This window comes from Mesocricetus auratus, unplaced genomic scaffold, assembly GCF_017639785.1.
Source record: "Mesocricetus auratus isolate SY011 unplaced genomic scaffold, BCM_Maur_2.0 Super-Scaffold_100003, whole genome shotgun sequence".
Classification (NCBI taxonomy): domain Eukaryota; kingdom Metazoa; phylum Chordata; class Mammalia; order Rodentia; family Cricetidae; genus Mesocricetus; species Mesocricetus auratus.
The window spans coordinates 103,902,321-103,916,384 of NW_024429188.1; the positions used below are offsets into that span (position 1 = coordinate 103,902,321).

General features: G+C 44.7%; 1 protein-coding gene across 1 annotated transcript; it reads right to left on the reverse strand.

The window, feature by feature from the left end:
* Positions 1-1,383: 1,383 nt before the first annotated feature.
* Gpr101 (G protein-coupled receptor 101) lies at positions 1,384-9,445 on the reverse strand. The gene is made up of 2 exons (XM_013123985.3): positions 9,261-9,445; positions 1,384-7,509 (listed from the first exon to the last, which is right to left on the reverse strand). The coding sequence occupies exon 2, from the start codon at positions 7,432-7,434 to the stop codon at positions 5,923-5,925; it is 1,512 nt and encodes a 503-aa protein (XP_012979439.1). The 5' UTR covers positions 7,435-7,509; positions 9,261-9,445; the 3' UTR covers positions 1,384-5,922.
* Between the last annotated feature and the right edge of the window lie 4,619 nt (positions 9,446-14,064).

Below are 14,064 nucleotides of genomic sequence, written 5' to 3' on the forward strand. Positions count from 1 at the left end.
CTGGTTTCTGGTACACTATTGATGCTGGGCCTTCACTAGGGCTCCTCCTGGGTTTCCTGTTGTTTCCCTGTGTTGTGGAGATCCTGCAGCTTTGGGTCGGGGGTCAGGTCCCTTCATGTGCTCCAGCAGATCATAAATGGGGTGCATGATAGGGCAGGCAAAGTCATAACCCTGGTTCTGGGCCTAGGCAGCTGTATGGTTGGTCCGCCAGATGTGAAATGGGAATAGCTCTCCCGTGCTCACAACTTCAGGGCTGGCTCACCCACACCTGAGCTAACAGGGTCGGCTATATTGTGCTGCCCTGGAGAGGTGCAGGGCCTGATCTCCTGATTGTTGCAGCTGGTAGGTGTCAGGATAGCTCTCCCACTCTGATGACCTTAGGACCAGCTCTCCTATCTCCCACAGACCATGCTACCACAAGACAGATGGGTAATGGGGACAGCTCTCCCATGCTCACAATTTTGGGGCTGGCTCACCCACACCTGACCTAACAGGGATGGTTCTATTGTGCTGTCCTGGTGAGGTGCAGCTGGTGGGTGTCTGGGACAGCTCTCCCACTCCTATGACCACAAGGCCAGCTTTCCTACCTGCCTCAGATGTTGATGAGCAGCGAAGTAGGGTGTGGGGGACAGCTCTCCCCTGCCCATGCCACCCCACCCCAAGACAGATGGATAATGGGGACAGTTCTCCTATGCTCACATTTTCAGAGCTTCAGAGCTGGTTCAAGTACATCTGCACTAACAGGGTTGGCTCTGTTGTGTGTCCTGACAAGGTACAGGTTTTTTTTTTAAAGAAATTCCACTTGGAGAGATGGCTCTGTGGTTAAGAGAACTTGTTGCTCTTGCAGAAGACCTGAGTGCGAGGTCCTGTACCCATATGTCAGGTTATGCCTGCCCATAAACTCCAGTTCCAGTGGGTCTGATGTACTCTTCTGACCTCTCAGGGCACCACACACACATAGCACACAGACATGCAGGCAGAGCACTCGAACACATATGTTTTTACATTAAAAATCCCCCATCTGTTCAAACCTCATTGCCTTTAGAAGGAACTTGACACTCGAGAACCTTAGGCATCTAGCTCCATCCATGTTTCCTCTCTGCTCACCCCATTGCATTTTGAATTTTTCTTTATTCATGAAGTACCAAATTAATGTGCCTCTCCCAACAAAGCCTTTCTGATAAGTACTACTCCACACTATTGCATACTACTTCAATTTTGTTTTTATCTTGAAAACAGGATATGTGTGTGCACATGAGTGCAGTAGTTGCCCATGGAGGGCACTTGATACTGTGAGTTTCTTATTTTGTCTCCACAAAGAGGAGGCGTGGAATGTCATGTGTCTCCCTGTGTTACCATAGAGCACAATATAGGAACCAGATACACACATAAAATCAGACTTTATTTAGGATGTTTCAGAAGAATATACCAAGGACAGATTAACAGCACCTATTTAAGAAACACAAACATTAGTTAATAATAGTTAAATCACAATGTTAACCTCTCTGCATTCCCCAAGCAGGAGTCTGTTATTCCTGTCCAGTAATAAATGCATCGTAACCAGTTTAGAAAGCATTCAATTAAAGCATCCAATATATGAAACTTTGACTTTGGGCAGCGTCTCTGGGACTACTGACCCATGTAACAGTATCAATTCATAAATTTGATTGGAATGTGAGGGGATTTCTCTTCTTGCTGAAAGGTGGACAATAAATTCCACCCCATTTGTGCACCTGAAGGTAAGTTGTGCCAATGGGAACTTGGCCCCAGGACTGTAGTTTTGAAAATCCTTTGAAAAGGCACTTTTAAATTACAAACCTTTTTTTAAAGGAAATGTTTAAATTTAAAATGGAAAGTATTAAAGAGAACTGTTTTATTGACTGAGTGCAGTTTTCCTATTGTTCTCAGTCTCAAAATAGCACATGAAATTTGCTAGTAAAGGCAGTTTTAGAATGATTTAATGAGTACATATATATTTATATATATCCTCTTGTAATGCTTTTGTTCTCAAAATATAATAAAATAATCTGATTTCTTTTGCAAATATATTTGATCTATAACTGTAACTCTTCAAACACCTGAGCTGCAACCCCTACCCTCCACCCCCCCAACCCCGAGAATTCTCACTGTCTCTTTATCAATACTGCATCTTGTGTGAGACAACCAAAGGGGAAAAAAACCAGAGCAGCCTTTTTCTGGGTTTTGGCACTTCTCTAGGAGGGCAGGGATGGTCACAATATGAATCAGCTAGATGCAAGTCCAATAACGTCCCAATCAGGTACTGGCTCCTGTTTAGGTCTTGAAACTTCAGTGTTCTTTTTCATCCTGCTATCAGGACTCCAATAGCCTGTCCTGGGGTTCTTGCTCTTGTATGGGGAAAGGACTGTCTTCTCTGATTTTCACTCTACACATCGAAGACAACAGGTATAACCAGTGCCAGGTGTAGTGTGGATAACTGCCAGCAAGGACTTCAGCCAAGACGATAAGTTAGTTCACATTGATTACCAGTTATACCAGAATAAGTTCTTGTTTGTCACCTACCAGGGATTTAAGGAATGAAGGGCACCTCTGTATGCCACACCACCTTGGAGCCGTCTTACATATCCTGTAGTATACACTTTTAAAGGTAAATATATGTACTATGTTCTACTTCTAAAATTGTGGGTCACATATAGAGTACTGCATGCATTTTGTTAACTAATTTTACATGTACACATCACTCACTTTTTACTGATGACACTAGCTATGAACACATACAATCTACTATCTAGCACCTTATCTCCAATAACACATTTTATATACAGTTAGAGCTTACATTTAGAAGAAATACCACAAGAGAACACAGCACTGACACAAGAGAAAAGTACCAATTTTCAGCGAAGTTGTAACAGATGAAGACGGGAAATCCACTCAAGTTTGAAGCACCGAACTAAAATCAATCTTGTTTTTTTTTTGTCTCTTTTAAAGCAAAAGAGATACAGCAATTAATCTTCACACAGAAAACCTCCTTACATGTACAAGTTGCTGTGGTTTCCCCTTAGTGTGTATACTATTAAGATATGGACGCTTTGGGAGGCAATGATGGAAACCTAACTCCTATGGTCAAACTTCATGCTCCTTGAGGATTCTTACCCTACTTGCCAAAAAGCTGTGAACTTGCCAGTGATCTGGCAGTAGCCAAGTTCAGCATATTTGAGTTCTCCTATTTCTTCCTCTAACCAATTTTGCTGCTTATAGCCCAAGTGTGCTAATGCCCATGTTAAACATTTTACATAGAGGAAGATATCTTATTTAATTGGAAAGATGTCTGTTCTTCCAGGGCTTTAGGCTCTAGTCTGTTGTTTCCAGATCATGCTTCTGCCTCCTCCTGCTTAAGCTTTGGAGTGGTTTGGGGCCTTCAGGGACCCAGAGGAATAAAAAAAAATGGAGACATAGTTAAGCAGGGAGAGTGTTTAAAGCCCTGACTGACCAGAATTCTTAGCTTGGCCCTTAGCTTGCAGCCTTAGCTTTGCTGAAATAATTGGGCAGTATTTACAATACTGAATGTGCTTTCAAAATATTCTTGGTGGTTTTATTGTTAAGAAATGAGGTGCCTACTTTCTTGTAAACCCTAAAATTACATCATTCCTCACCAGCTGGATTTGAAGTAGATAGCTCATCACTTCTAAATCATATTGGAGTTGGACAGGTGACAGAAAAATACCTTTAATTTCTGATCATGCCTATGATTTTCTTTCCTTGCTTCATCCATGGACCCCAGGTTCCTATGAATCTAGGTTTAGAAAGGATGGATGAGGAGTGGATGAGTATACATCTTCAAGCGTGGGCTCTTCTAGAAGGGCCCAAACGGCAGGGGGAAGTGGAGTGAGTCAGGCAAGGGCAGGGGGCATGGTAGCAAGAGTTAGGCAGGGATATGGAAGTTTTTAATGGCTAATGTTTGCAATATCTCAGGAAAGATTTCTCACATCACAGATGTCACAGAAATCCAATGCTTTCTCTTTATTACTGCCTTCTAAAACTTGCTTAAATTGGTATGTGAAAGCACCCGTGACTCCTCTATTATTCTTACATAAGAAAATTATTAAATTTAAAACACTTAATTTCAAAGTCTGGCTTTCCTGGACCCCATAATCTAATGGAATCTCTTTTTTACTGCACATATATGATGATTTGATAAAAGAATACACCCTTTAAAACATTTTGGGAAAGTGACTGTACATGATGATCTGTGAGGGTAATGATGACTTTTTGAGTGATTTCATATTTTAAATGGCAAAACAGTGTGTGTAGTAAAAACTCTTCATTCAAACAGCACCAAACTTGAAGCAGTTGCTGTCTCCATGCTATCTAGAAGCCCTATTGTTCATTAAAAGAAACTGTCATCAAGACAGAATGCCTTTAATTGAAGGGCTGTCCTTTCCATCCTGTTTTCAAAAGATCATCATCTTTAAAAGATCCAATTTGCCCAAGAATGGACAGTGAATAAAAGAGGGAAAGTTGGACTATGCTAGGAGCAGGTGAGTCTCCACACCCTGGAAAATGTTGTGTGTGTTGTTGAATGAACTTACCACACTTGGACAGGTTCTGGTTCCATTTGGATTTTGAATTTTGGCAAACAATTTTCTTTGTTACACTTTGAAGGGGTTGAGCTTTAAAAATAAAATAAGAAGTTCAGTTTCAACAAAATGTTGGGAACACATTTGAAATTCTGTTTTCCATGTAAGTATATAAGCATTTCTACTAATAGGATAGGCATCGCCACTTTTGAACGCATCCGTTTCAAACCTGTAAGGCAATACCCCTGCCCCCTCAAGGAAACTCATCAAATAAACCGATTCACCCAGGTATCTCTTAAGGATGGGCCAACATAACTTCAGCAATAAATCAGTATAATCAGTTTTTGATGATTAATTTGCTATATCAATGTTGATGGAAAAATAAAGGGTGATGTGAGGGTTAACTTTAGATACCATGCCTTGTCTGAGATTATCACAGTCGTTTACCTCTCCCCCTTGAGAAGCTCATGCTGGAATCTGTGAGGAGGAAGAGATAAAATATAAATGAACTGGACATTTCTTTCCTGTTGTTACTCAAATAGGAAACAGAAAATGATTGTGTCAATTGACAATTTTCCATTTGCGCAGAGGTCAGTCCTAGCCCATGTGGAAACCCAGGGTGGGGGAGGATGGAGAAAGAGAGGAGAGGGAAAGATAAAGAAACACGATTGTTTAGCTCCATGGATACGTCTTATTTCTCCATGTCTTCCTTTGAACTAGCTCCCCATTTCGTGTATGCCCTTTTTTCTATTCCTTTAGAGAACCTAGAAGCTTTATATATAGTCTAACTGTGTGGTTCCCCTTTGTCGAAGTTTGCATTATAGCCTTTGCACCATATGGTGGGGCTCTTCAGTACAGACTCATACGATGATCAGTCCACCTTGCTCTGCTTTGGGGGCTCCAAAAGTTATTTGGTCAGTTGCTTTTCTTTCAGTTGAACACAGTCTATAGCCCCAGCCCATGAGTTCCTGACCTGAAGGCCAAAGAGTTCTTATGTTCACAGGCATCACTTTCCCTTTTACTCAGAGCTAAAGCTGCCATGTTGTAGCTTTGGGGAGGCAGGCAAAACACCAAGAACAGTTCCAAACCAGATAGCCCTTGTTTTAGGAAATTTGGAGCCTAATATATGTATATATATTTGGTAGGAATCCTCAGGTCCATTCTTTGATGGGCTTTACCTTTCAGAAAAGATCCAAGTCTCTACTTTTTCCTTACATTATCTGCCTTGTGGTGGGAAGGGACGCATGTGCAACACCTTTGCCTGAAATGGTGAGGAGCGGCACTAATGAGATTGTGGGTGGTGCACTGAAAGAAGCTGCTCTTGTTTTGTTGTATGGACAGTTAGAAGTGTGCTTTAGAACTAACTTTAAGGTGAAGTGGCAGAATCATGGAAGGGGACAACCCTGCCTTCAGACCCTCCATCTGTGCCAGCTTCGGTGTCATGCAGGTTGGGGTGGCTGTCTTCTACAGAGGACTTTTTCATACAGAACAACTTCTTCAGTACCTCCCGGATTTCTTTCTTGATGGTCTTGTGCATGTAACCATAGATGTAAGGGTGAATGCAGCACTGCAGGAAGAAAAGCCAGATGATTATGGTGATCACCCACTGGGGCACCTGGGTTTCCACATCCACCCACACAGCCAGCACAGCTAGAAAGCAGTAGGGCCCCAGAGACAGCACATAGGAGAAAATGATGAGGAAGATCACTCTGGCAGCTTTGCACTCATAGCACCTGGGCAAAGGTGGGTTGCTGCTGCTGTTTCGACGACTCCGTGAGCGGGTCATGGGGATGTTCACTGCCTCGACATCGTCCTCACTGAAATGGATGTCATCCATGCCATCCTCTATGTCATCTTCACCCAAGTCGATGTTGCACTGATTGACCTCTGTGCTGCTCACCTGCCCTTCGCTGCTGACTTCCAGACCATCCATGCTGCCATTACTGTCATCTTCACTGCCTTTGGACTCAGAAATACCTGCCCTAAAATCTAGGCTTCTTCCTCTGGCCTTCCTGATGATGGCTTCAATGGGATCCTCTTCCACCTGGATGCCGCTTTCCATGGTCTTGGCCTGACTTTCATCTTCGTACTGCAACTCATTCTCATCCTGGCACTCATCCCTCTTCTTTATTCTCTGCCCATTCTCAGTCTTTACAGAGTCCTTGGCTATCACCCCTAAGCTGCGGCTCCTGACATTGTACAGCAGAGCATGCTGCCGACGGGCTGCACCAAACACTACAGAGTAGCAGGCAATCATAACAACCAGTGGAACAACAATGAACGACACCACACTGACAATGGTATAGCTGGGGCTGGCTCCCCAGATCATGGAACAGAGAGCATTACGATCATCAAAAGCAGCCTGGCCCCAGCCATAGAGAGGAGGTGTGCTCTGCAGGACAGCCAAAATCCAGGTGCCATAGAGGAGTGCATAACCACGTCGGCTGGTCATCTTGGATGGGTAGGAAAGAGGGTGGATGATGCACAGATAGCGATCTATCGACACCACCACAATGGTATTGACACTAGCAAAAGCAAATAAGTGGGTGAGGCTAACTAGGGCTGTGCAGAAGTGGATATTGAGAGGCCAAAAGATAGGAATGGAGGTGGCCATCACCCAGGGGGCCACGAGAGTAATCTGCAGCAGGTCAGTGACGAGGAGGTTGAAGATGAACCGGTTGGTCACCTGCAGCAACTGTGGCTTACGGTGCAATACATAACCCAGCACTACGTTGCCCACAAAGGATACACTGAGGAAGGCGAACAGCACAGTGGCTCGGATGATGCCATGAGCTAGACTAATAGGCATCTTGGAGAGGGGCATGCACGCTTGGCTGCTGTTGTTCTCTCGAGTGTTGTTGATGCAGGTGGATGTCATGGTGATGGGAGGCAGGCAAGGTGCAGCTCAGTGTCTGCACCAGTGGGCAAAGAGATGTGCACACTGCACACTATACTGACGGGAGAGAGAAACATGTGGGCAGGGTTAGTGCCTTGCAGAGACAAGCCTCTGAGCCCAGCAGCATGGATACAGGACCCCTACTCCCTTAGACCCCTGCTCAATCTCAACCCCAATCAGAGCAGTTGCTCTGGCTCCTTTTCTAACTCTTGGGCTCTCGCTGGCAGTCTGTCTTGCATTCTCTTCCTCTTGCTTGTCCATCCTGCTGGTGCAGTGGGCACTCCCTCAGCCTGTCTCCTCCGTGTCTCTTGGAGATTTGTTCTATCTCGATGACGTATGCACTTACACTCTGTACCTGCCTGCTTAGGAGTCTAGATTTCTGTCTCCAGTGTTTTACTGGGGGTACTTTTCCTCTATTTCCACAGACACTGTCTCATCCTTCACTCTGTAGTCTTTTTTTTTTCAGTTTCCCACTAGCATGTACATAGTCTGCCTATGTCTGGCTGTCACTGTCCTCTGTCTGATAATGCTGTCTCCCCCCCCCGCCCCCACTCTCAGTTCTCTGTCTCAGTCTCTGCGTGTTTTTTCACGAGTGAACTCACTCTGTAGCTCTGTATGTTCCTCTTCTCCTTGGGTCTTTCTTCCTCTCTCAATGGATTTCCCTAACTGTCCCTTTGGGCTCCTAACACGCCTGTGTGTTGTCTCTGACTGTCTTGTCTGTGTCTCTCTCAGATTTGTGTCTCAAGTCTCACCAAGCACCTGTGTGCCTGCTCTTTCTCACAATTCTCTGTATCTCTTCCTGTCTTCCTTTACTGTTTTTCTAAGGACCTACATTGTATGTCTTGTCTCACCTGTCTGTCTTTCTTCTTGGCCCCTAACACTCTGGTGTCTCTGTTTCTCAAGTGATGTCTCTAGATGTGTACTCTAGTTCATCCCTGCTTCTCATTCCCACCATCCTAGTACCATTGCCAATCTCTCTCTGCCTCTTTGAATATGCATACAACATTATCACCCAGCATCCTTCTCTGAGAGCACCCCCCCACCTTAGTTTTCCTGTAGCTGAATCTTTGTCTCTTGTACCTCTTTGCCCACTTTGTCTTTCCATGGAAACCAGCTGCTCCCCCTGGCCGCCAGGGCTTTATTGGATGGAATGCATAGCTTCTCAATAGCGCAGTGGTGACTGGAGCGTGCAAGGGGGATACCCACTACACTGCCTTATGTCCCCAAATTCGCCATTCTCCCTATATTCTCCAGCCGGCTAGGAGTCTGTATGGTGGAAGGGTGGGGGTGAGCGGAAGGAGCTGAGAAGAGTGGAGAAGGAGTCAGGGGGTACGCTAGGATGGGGGTGGGCGTCTGAGAGGGACAGCATGAGATACTCGGAAAGGTACAGAGAGGCAGAAGGGAAATGAGAGACAGAGAAAGTGAGAGAGCGGTTTGGAAGGAGAATCAAGAAATAACAAATAGGAGCCTAAGAGTGGGAGAGAGAGAAAAAAGATGAATAACGAGAGAGCAGGGGGGCAGTAGGAGACAGGGGCAGTAGGAGAAAGACCAAGTTAAGCAGAATTTTAAACAGAGATAGAGAAGCAGAGGACGCAGGGAGGAAACAAGAAAATTAGGGAGAGAGAAAGAGAGAGGATGCAGGAGAGAAAGTGCTCGGGATATGCAAGGGCTCCTGGAGAGCCTTTGCTGACCCCCTGGGCGGCCTCAGTAACCTTCTAACCTTGGCTAAGGGGTGTCTCAGCACTTGGGCTAGGGGACCGGTTGGGCTGGGGGACCCGCGGCGACCGGAGCAGAGCTCTGCAGCTTACCTGTTGCTGTTGAAGGCGTTGCGCAGCAGGAGCTGAGGACCGATCCCTCGGGGCTCGCCGCGCTAGTCTGGCCACCTTTCGGGGCACAGACAGCTGTGAGCTCGACCGAGTGGAGGAGCAGCGGGCGCAGCGGGAGCGGGGCACTGAGTTTGTGCCCGCACGTCCGGCCAGCGCGCAGCGCCACAAGCTCTGAGCTGTGGCGGGGGCGCGAGGCTTCTTAAAGCAGCGCGGTGCCCTCACCTTGCGGCGCCCCCCCTCCTCTCTGTCCCCGCCCGCGCCGGTGACGCACTAGGCCACCGAACCCAGAGGAGCTGGGCTGGTGGCAGCAGCAGTGGGGAGGGAAGGAAGGAGGGGGGATGACTCGCAATGGACCCACACAGATTTTGTCACCCTGCATCCAGTCACAAGCACTCTGAGGCTCACAGATTGGAGCTGTCACCAGAGCGAATTCTCAAGCAAACCCTAGCTCCTAGTCCTTAGCCCCTGGATTTTGGGCAGGATCACTGCCACTGACTTACTTTCAGGGTCTTTATAAAGAGCCAGTGGGAGACTCTGGCCTTGACTTCTGGAGACCTCCTTCCAAATACGAACTGTCCTCAGTTCCCAGAGAGGAATCGCAGCTTTGATGTCAATAATTTTTCCCTTGCTCCCATAAACAGCAGCGTCTTACCTGTAGGTTTCAGGACCATTTCACCGTTTCATCTTAGACAAGTTGGGTAATTATTTATCCACATTATTTGCTTAAAGTCTGCTCTCCAGTCTCTCTCTCTCTCTCTCTCTCTCTCTCTCTCTCTCTCTCTCTCTCTCTCTCTCTCTCTCTCTCTCTCTCTGTCGCTCTCTCTTGCTCTCTCTCTGTTGCTCTCTCTTGCTCTCTCTCTCTGTTGCTCTCTCTTGCTCTCTCTGTCGCTCTCTCTTGCTCTCTCTCTCTCTGTCGCTCTCTCTTGCTCTCTTTCTTTCCCTCTTGCCATCTCTCTCCCTCCTTGCCTCTATCTCCTTTCCTTCTGCTCTCCCTCTCTCTGTCCCCCTCTCCCCTCTCCTTTTTCCTCTCCCATCTCTCCTATACCATCTTCCTTTGTTTTCCTAGAGGACAAAGCAGAACTGGAGACAAGTACTGCTATTACTTTCATTTCCTAGAAACGGAGCAGAAGCCAAGATAGATTACTCGATTTGCCCAAGTTCAAGTAAATATCGCACCTATTTGATTAACAAAAGAATCTGCGCTCTTGAAAATGTTTTCAACATATATGCATATCAGTCCAGAGGAAGACCCTCCCCTATCCCTACCTCCTTAGGATGGGGGAGAATTTGGGAAGGTGTCTTTGATGAATCATGTATCATTTTCATTTGACTGCTTCCAAGAGAGGAAGCAACACTTTGTAGACAGGAGAGGAGGCAGATTCTCTGTTACAAAGAAGTCCAAGATAGGGCAGCATGCCAAAGTTGGGTAATACAGAAGGCTGTGTGCTATGGTATTTTATAGACAGCCTGAGAGATCTTGAAGGCAAACCTGGGGACTTTGGGCTTTAACTTGACATCCCTGAAGAGCTGTTGAAGATCTGTGTTATTATGAGTAATTTAGAGGATACATAAATATATTGAGAATAATTAAATAAGCCATTATGTTCTTCTCACTCAACATGAATACTGACATGCTAAACCATTCTTGTTCATTGGTTTTTTTAAAAAGTAGGACAACGTGATGAGATTTCTGCTTTTCCATGCTCTCGCAGAAGCACTGCTTGTGTAGGGGCAGATGGGACACTGGATGGAGAAAGGCCAGAAAGGATACTGCCATAGGAAGTACAAGAAGGGTTCAATAGGCCACACAGAAGGGTCTAGCAGACTCTTCAAGAAAGAAGAAATTAGCATCCAGAAAAACAAGGGCCAGCAGGTATTAGGAATTCTCTTTTCTTCCTATCACCTGCCTCTGGAACAGAGAGATAAGGCTAGTGCATAGTCAGGGTGCTTTTTGGATTTCAAGTTCTGCTTTTGCTCTTAGATCATTTGTCTTTTTCTTCTAAGCCTGATTTTATCTCCCCAAGGTTGAATGGTGGAAAACCTGGTCGTTTTTCCTGGAGACAGTTTCTATGATAATCACTCACTGTGATTAATTCCCGGCCTCACACTGGCCATGGTGCAGAACCCTGGGTGGCATGCACTGTCAAGCATCAGTTGGTTCAGATTCGATTATTTTACAATTGCTTGGGAAGCAGTCAAGCCGCTTGCTCCAAATGGCCAGAGACAAAGTCCATTCTTTCCTGACCTTTCTTGCTGTTTACTGGGGTTCTCCAGTGTGTCCTAGATTTCTGAGAACCTGAAATAAACAGAGAGCTAACCTCTGCTTACATGTCAAATGTTGGTGTTCCAAGACCAGCTCATGTAGTCTACAGCTATATTGAGGGGCACAGTAAGGGCTGTTGGGATGGTGTGTGTGTGTGTGTGTGTGTGTGTGTGTGTGTGTGTGTGTGTGTGTTGTGGGAGAATTCTGGGAGGGGTAGGGCCTTGCAATGCAAGCAGCCTGTCTTGTCTGCATCACTTACTAACAAAAGCAGGGAAAAGCTGGAGAGAAATGCAGGCCGTTTTTCTGTATGGGGAGCTGTAGGCAGGCACTTCACCATCAGGTGACTCCTTCCTCTTCACACCTGAGCAGACTTGGTATCCTTGAATTTCAAAGACATACAAGTATCAGTTCCCTAACACGGGGAACTGGAAGTGTACTGAGGAAAGCAGATTTGATTTTCAGCCTTGGCAGCTCTGATTGTGATGGCATAAAGATCACTACAACTAGAATGCTTCCTCAGATTATGGGGAGGGTATTTGAAAGGAAGTAGAAAGAGTTTGGAAAGATGACTCAAGAAATCACAGAACCCATTTTCAATAGTAGCAACAACTATATTGACATAATGGTATTTATAAGAGTCGAGGGCAAATCCTACTAGCAAGAAATCCCTAGGGCTGAACTACAGTGACAAGTTGTGACCCTGGTGAGCAGCATGATAGTCTCCAACTTGCCAGACAAGCAGCACCAACTGTGTACTGACAACCAGAAGAGGCAAGTTGGGAGGCTTAAGAACTGACCAGGTATTGCTTCTTATCATTGTTGTTGTTGGTGGTGATGATGATGATGATGGTGACAACAACAACAATAATAATTACCAAGAGGTCTATGAATGCCTACCCTGTACCAGGCACTGTACTTACTTTGTTGTATTTAAACACTGAAGAAATTCTGCTGTTAGGGATTAATACTGTAGTTTTAAATGCCACAATAACTTATATACCATTAAAGGGGAAAAAAGAGGCTGGAGAGATTGTTCAATGAATAAGATCACTGACTGCTCTTCCAGAGGATATGAGTTTGATTCCCAGCACCCACGTAACAGTTTCAATGGGATGTGATGCCCTCTTCTGTTCTCTGAGGGTGCTGCATGCACGTGGTGTACAGACACATGTGCAGGCAGAACATTATACACATAGAACAAAGATAAACTAAATCTAAAAAAGAGAAAAAATGTGAAGTTATGTACTCTTTGAAAGGTGCTATAAGGCGAGATTAGTAGTTAATTATATAATGTGATTATAATTAATTATAATGATGATGTACTAAAATGCCAGCATGACCCTTACTGTATCAAGTGATACAGTAAGTTTTGAAGATAATTGTTAAAACCTGTTCTAGTTGACTTTGAAACCAGCGTTTCCTAGACTGCTTTAAAGAGGGCTAAGACAGCAGGCTTTCTGGAGACTTAGCCAAGCCGTTTTTCTGAGTTCAGGTGAAAAGGCACTAGGAGTTACTGGACTAGTGGGAGCACACATGCAATTATGAAAAAAGTGGTATTTTTGTAGAGAACCAATCTAAGTTCGAAGTCACATGCCTCCCTACTTAGGAAGTTCACAATAAACCAATGGGGGGAATATATATAGTTTTGTCCTGGAGTGACTGCCATGGATGTGTTTTAATTTTTCAATGCTTTTAGTTAATTCTGGTAGCATTTACTTTCAGCCAACCCCTAGGAGTTGTGTCTGCAAAACTCAATCAAAATGAAATAGCATCCAGGTGGGAGCTAATAATTCTGTAGCCTGGGGAAGCATGAAGTTTGGATTTCAAAGCTATAATCTATCCAAATAAACAGTGTTGTAAGAGAAAATGAGTAGAAAAATCACTGTAGGAATTAAAACTAATGAGTAGAAGGCTTGATTTTTGTCTTATTTTTGTGTTTAGCTTGCAATGTGACTTTGGAAAGAGTCTGCATTTCTTGATCTCTGTTCTGTAATCCATCAAATGAAACCCTAGGGGAGATGAGTGGAGAGGAGTATCCAAGGTCATCTTTAAGAGTCCTATCAGTTTATGACTCAGAATTCTTACTTTTTAATCTGTTATTACTAGAAATCCAAAACCAAGTCTAAACAAAATATTTGAAAAAAATGGAGAGCTACACTCTGCTTCTAGCTGTAGAATAGTAACAGGAACTGCATTTAGCCCTTTTACCTCAAGCTAGCTTAAAAATGTGCAAAATGCATGAAAGAATGGTTGTCAGACATTTGGAAAACATGCTGTACAAGATTGTGATCCTTGGGGAGGTGGTAGTTGTGCAGTTGTTCTCCTGTGTAACCTAGAGAGAGTTTCCACGAAGCCCAGGATGAACCTACACATCCCCGAGTTGAAGACACAGGTTTTAAGAACCCAGGATGTAAGGGTGGCCCAAAAGAAAGCTCTGGAGATGTATCTGTAATATGTTCCCCACAAGACTTTGGCTGTATATTGATCACAATCACATGAAGAATCTGTACAAGGCTGGGAGAA

Bases quoted from the DNA above. Each gene is read 5' to 3' on its own strand.
- Gpr101 (XM_013123985.3), bottom strand. From the start codon at position 7,434: ATGACATCCACCTGCATCAACAACACTCGAGAGAACAACAGCAGCCAA.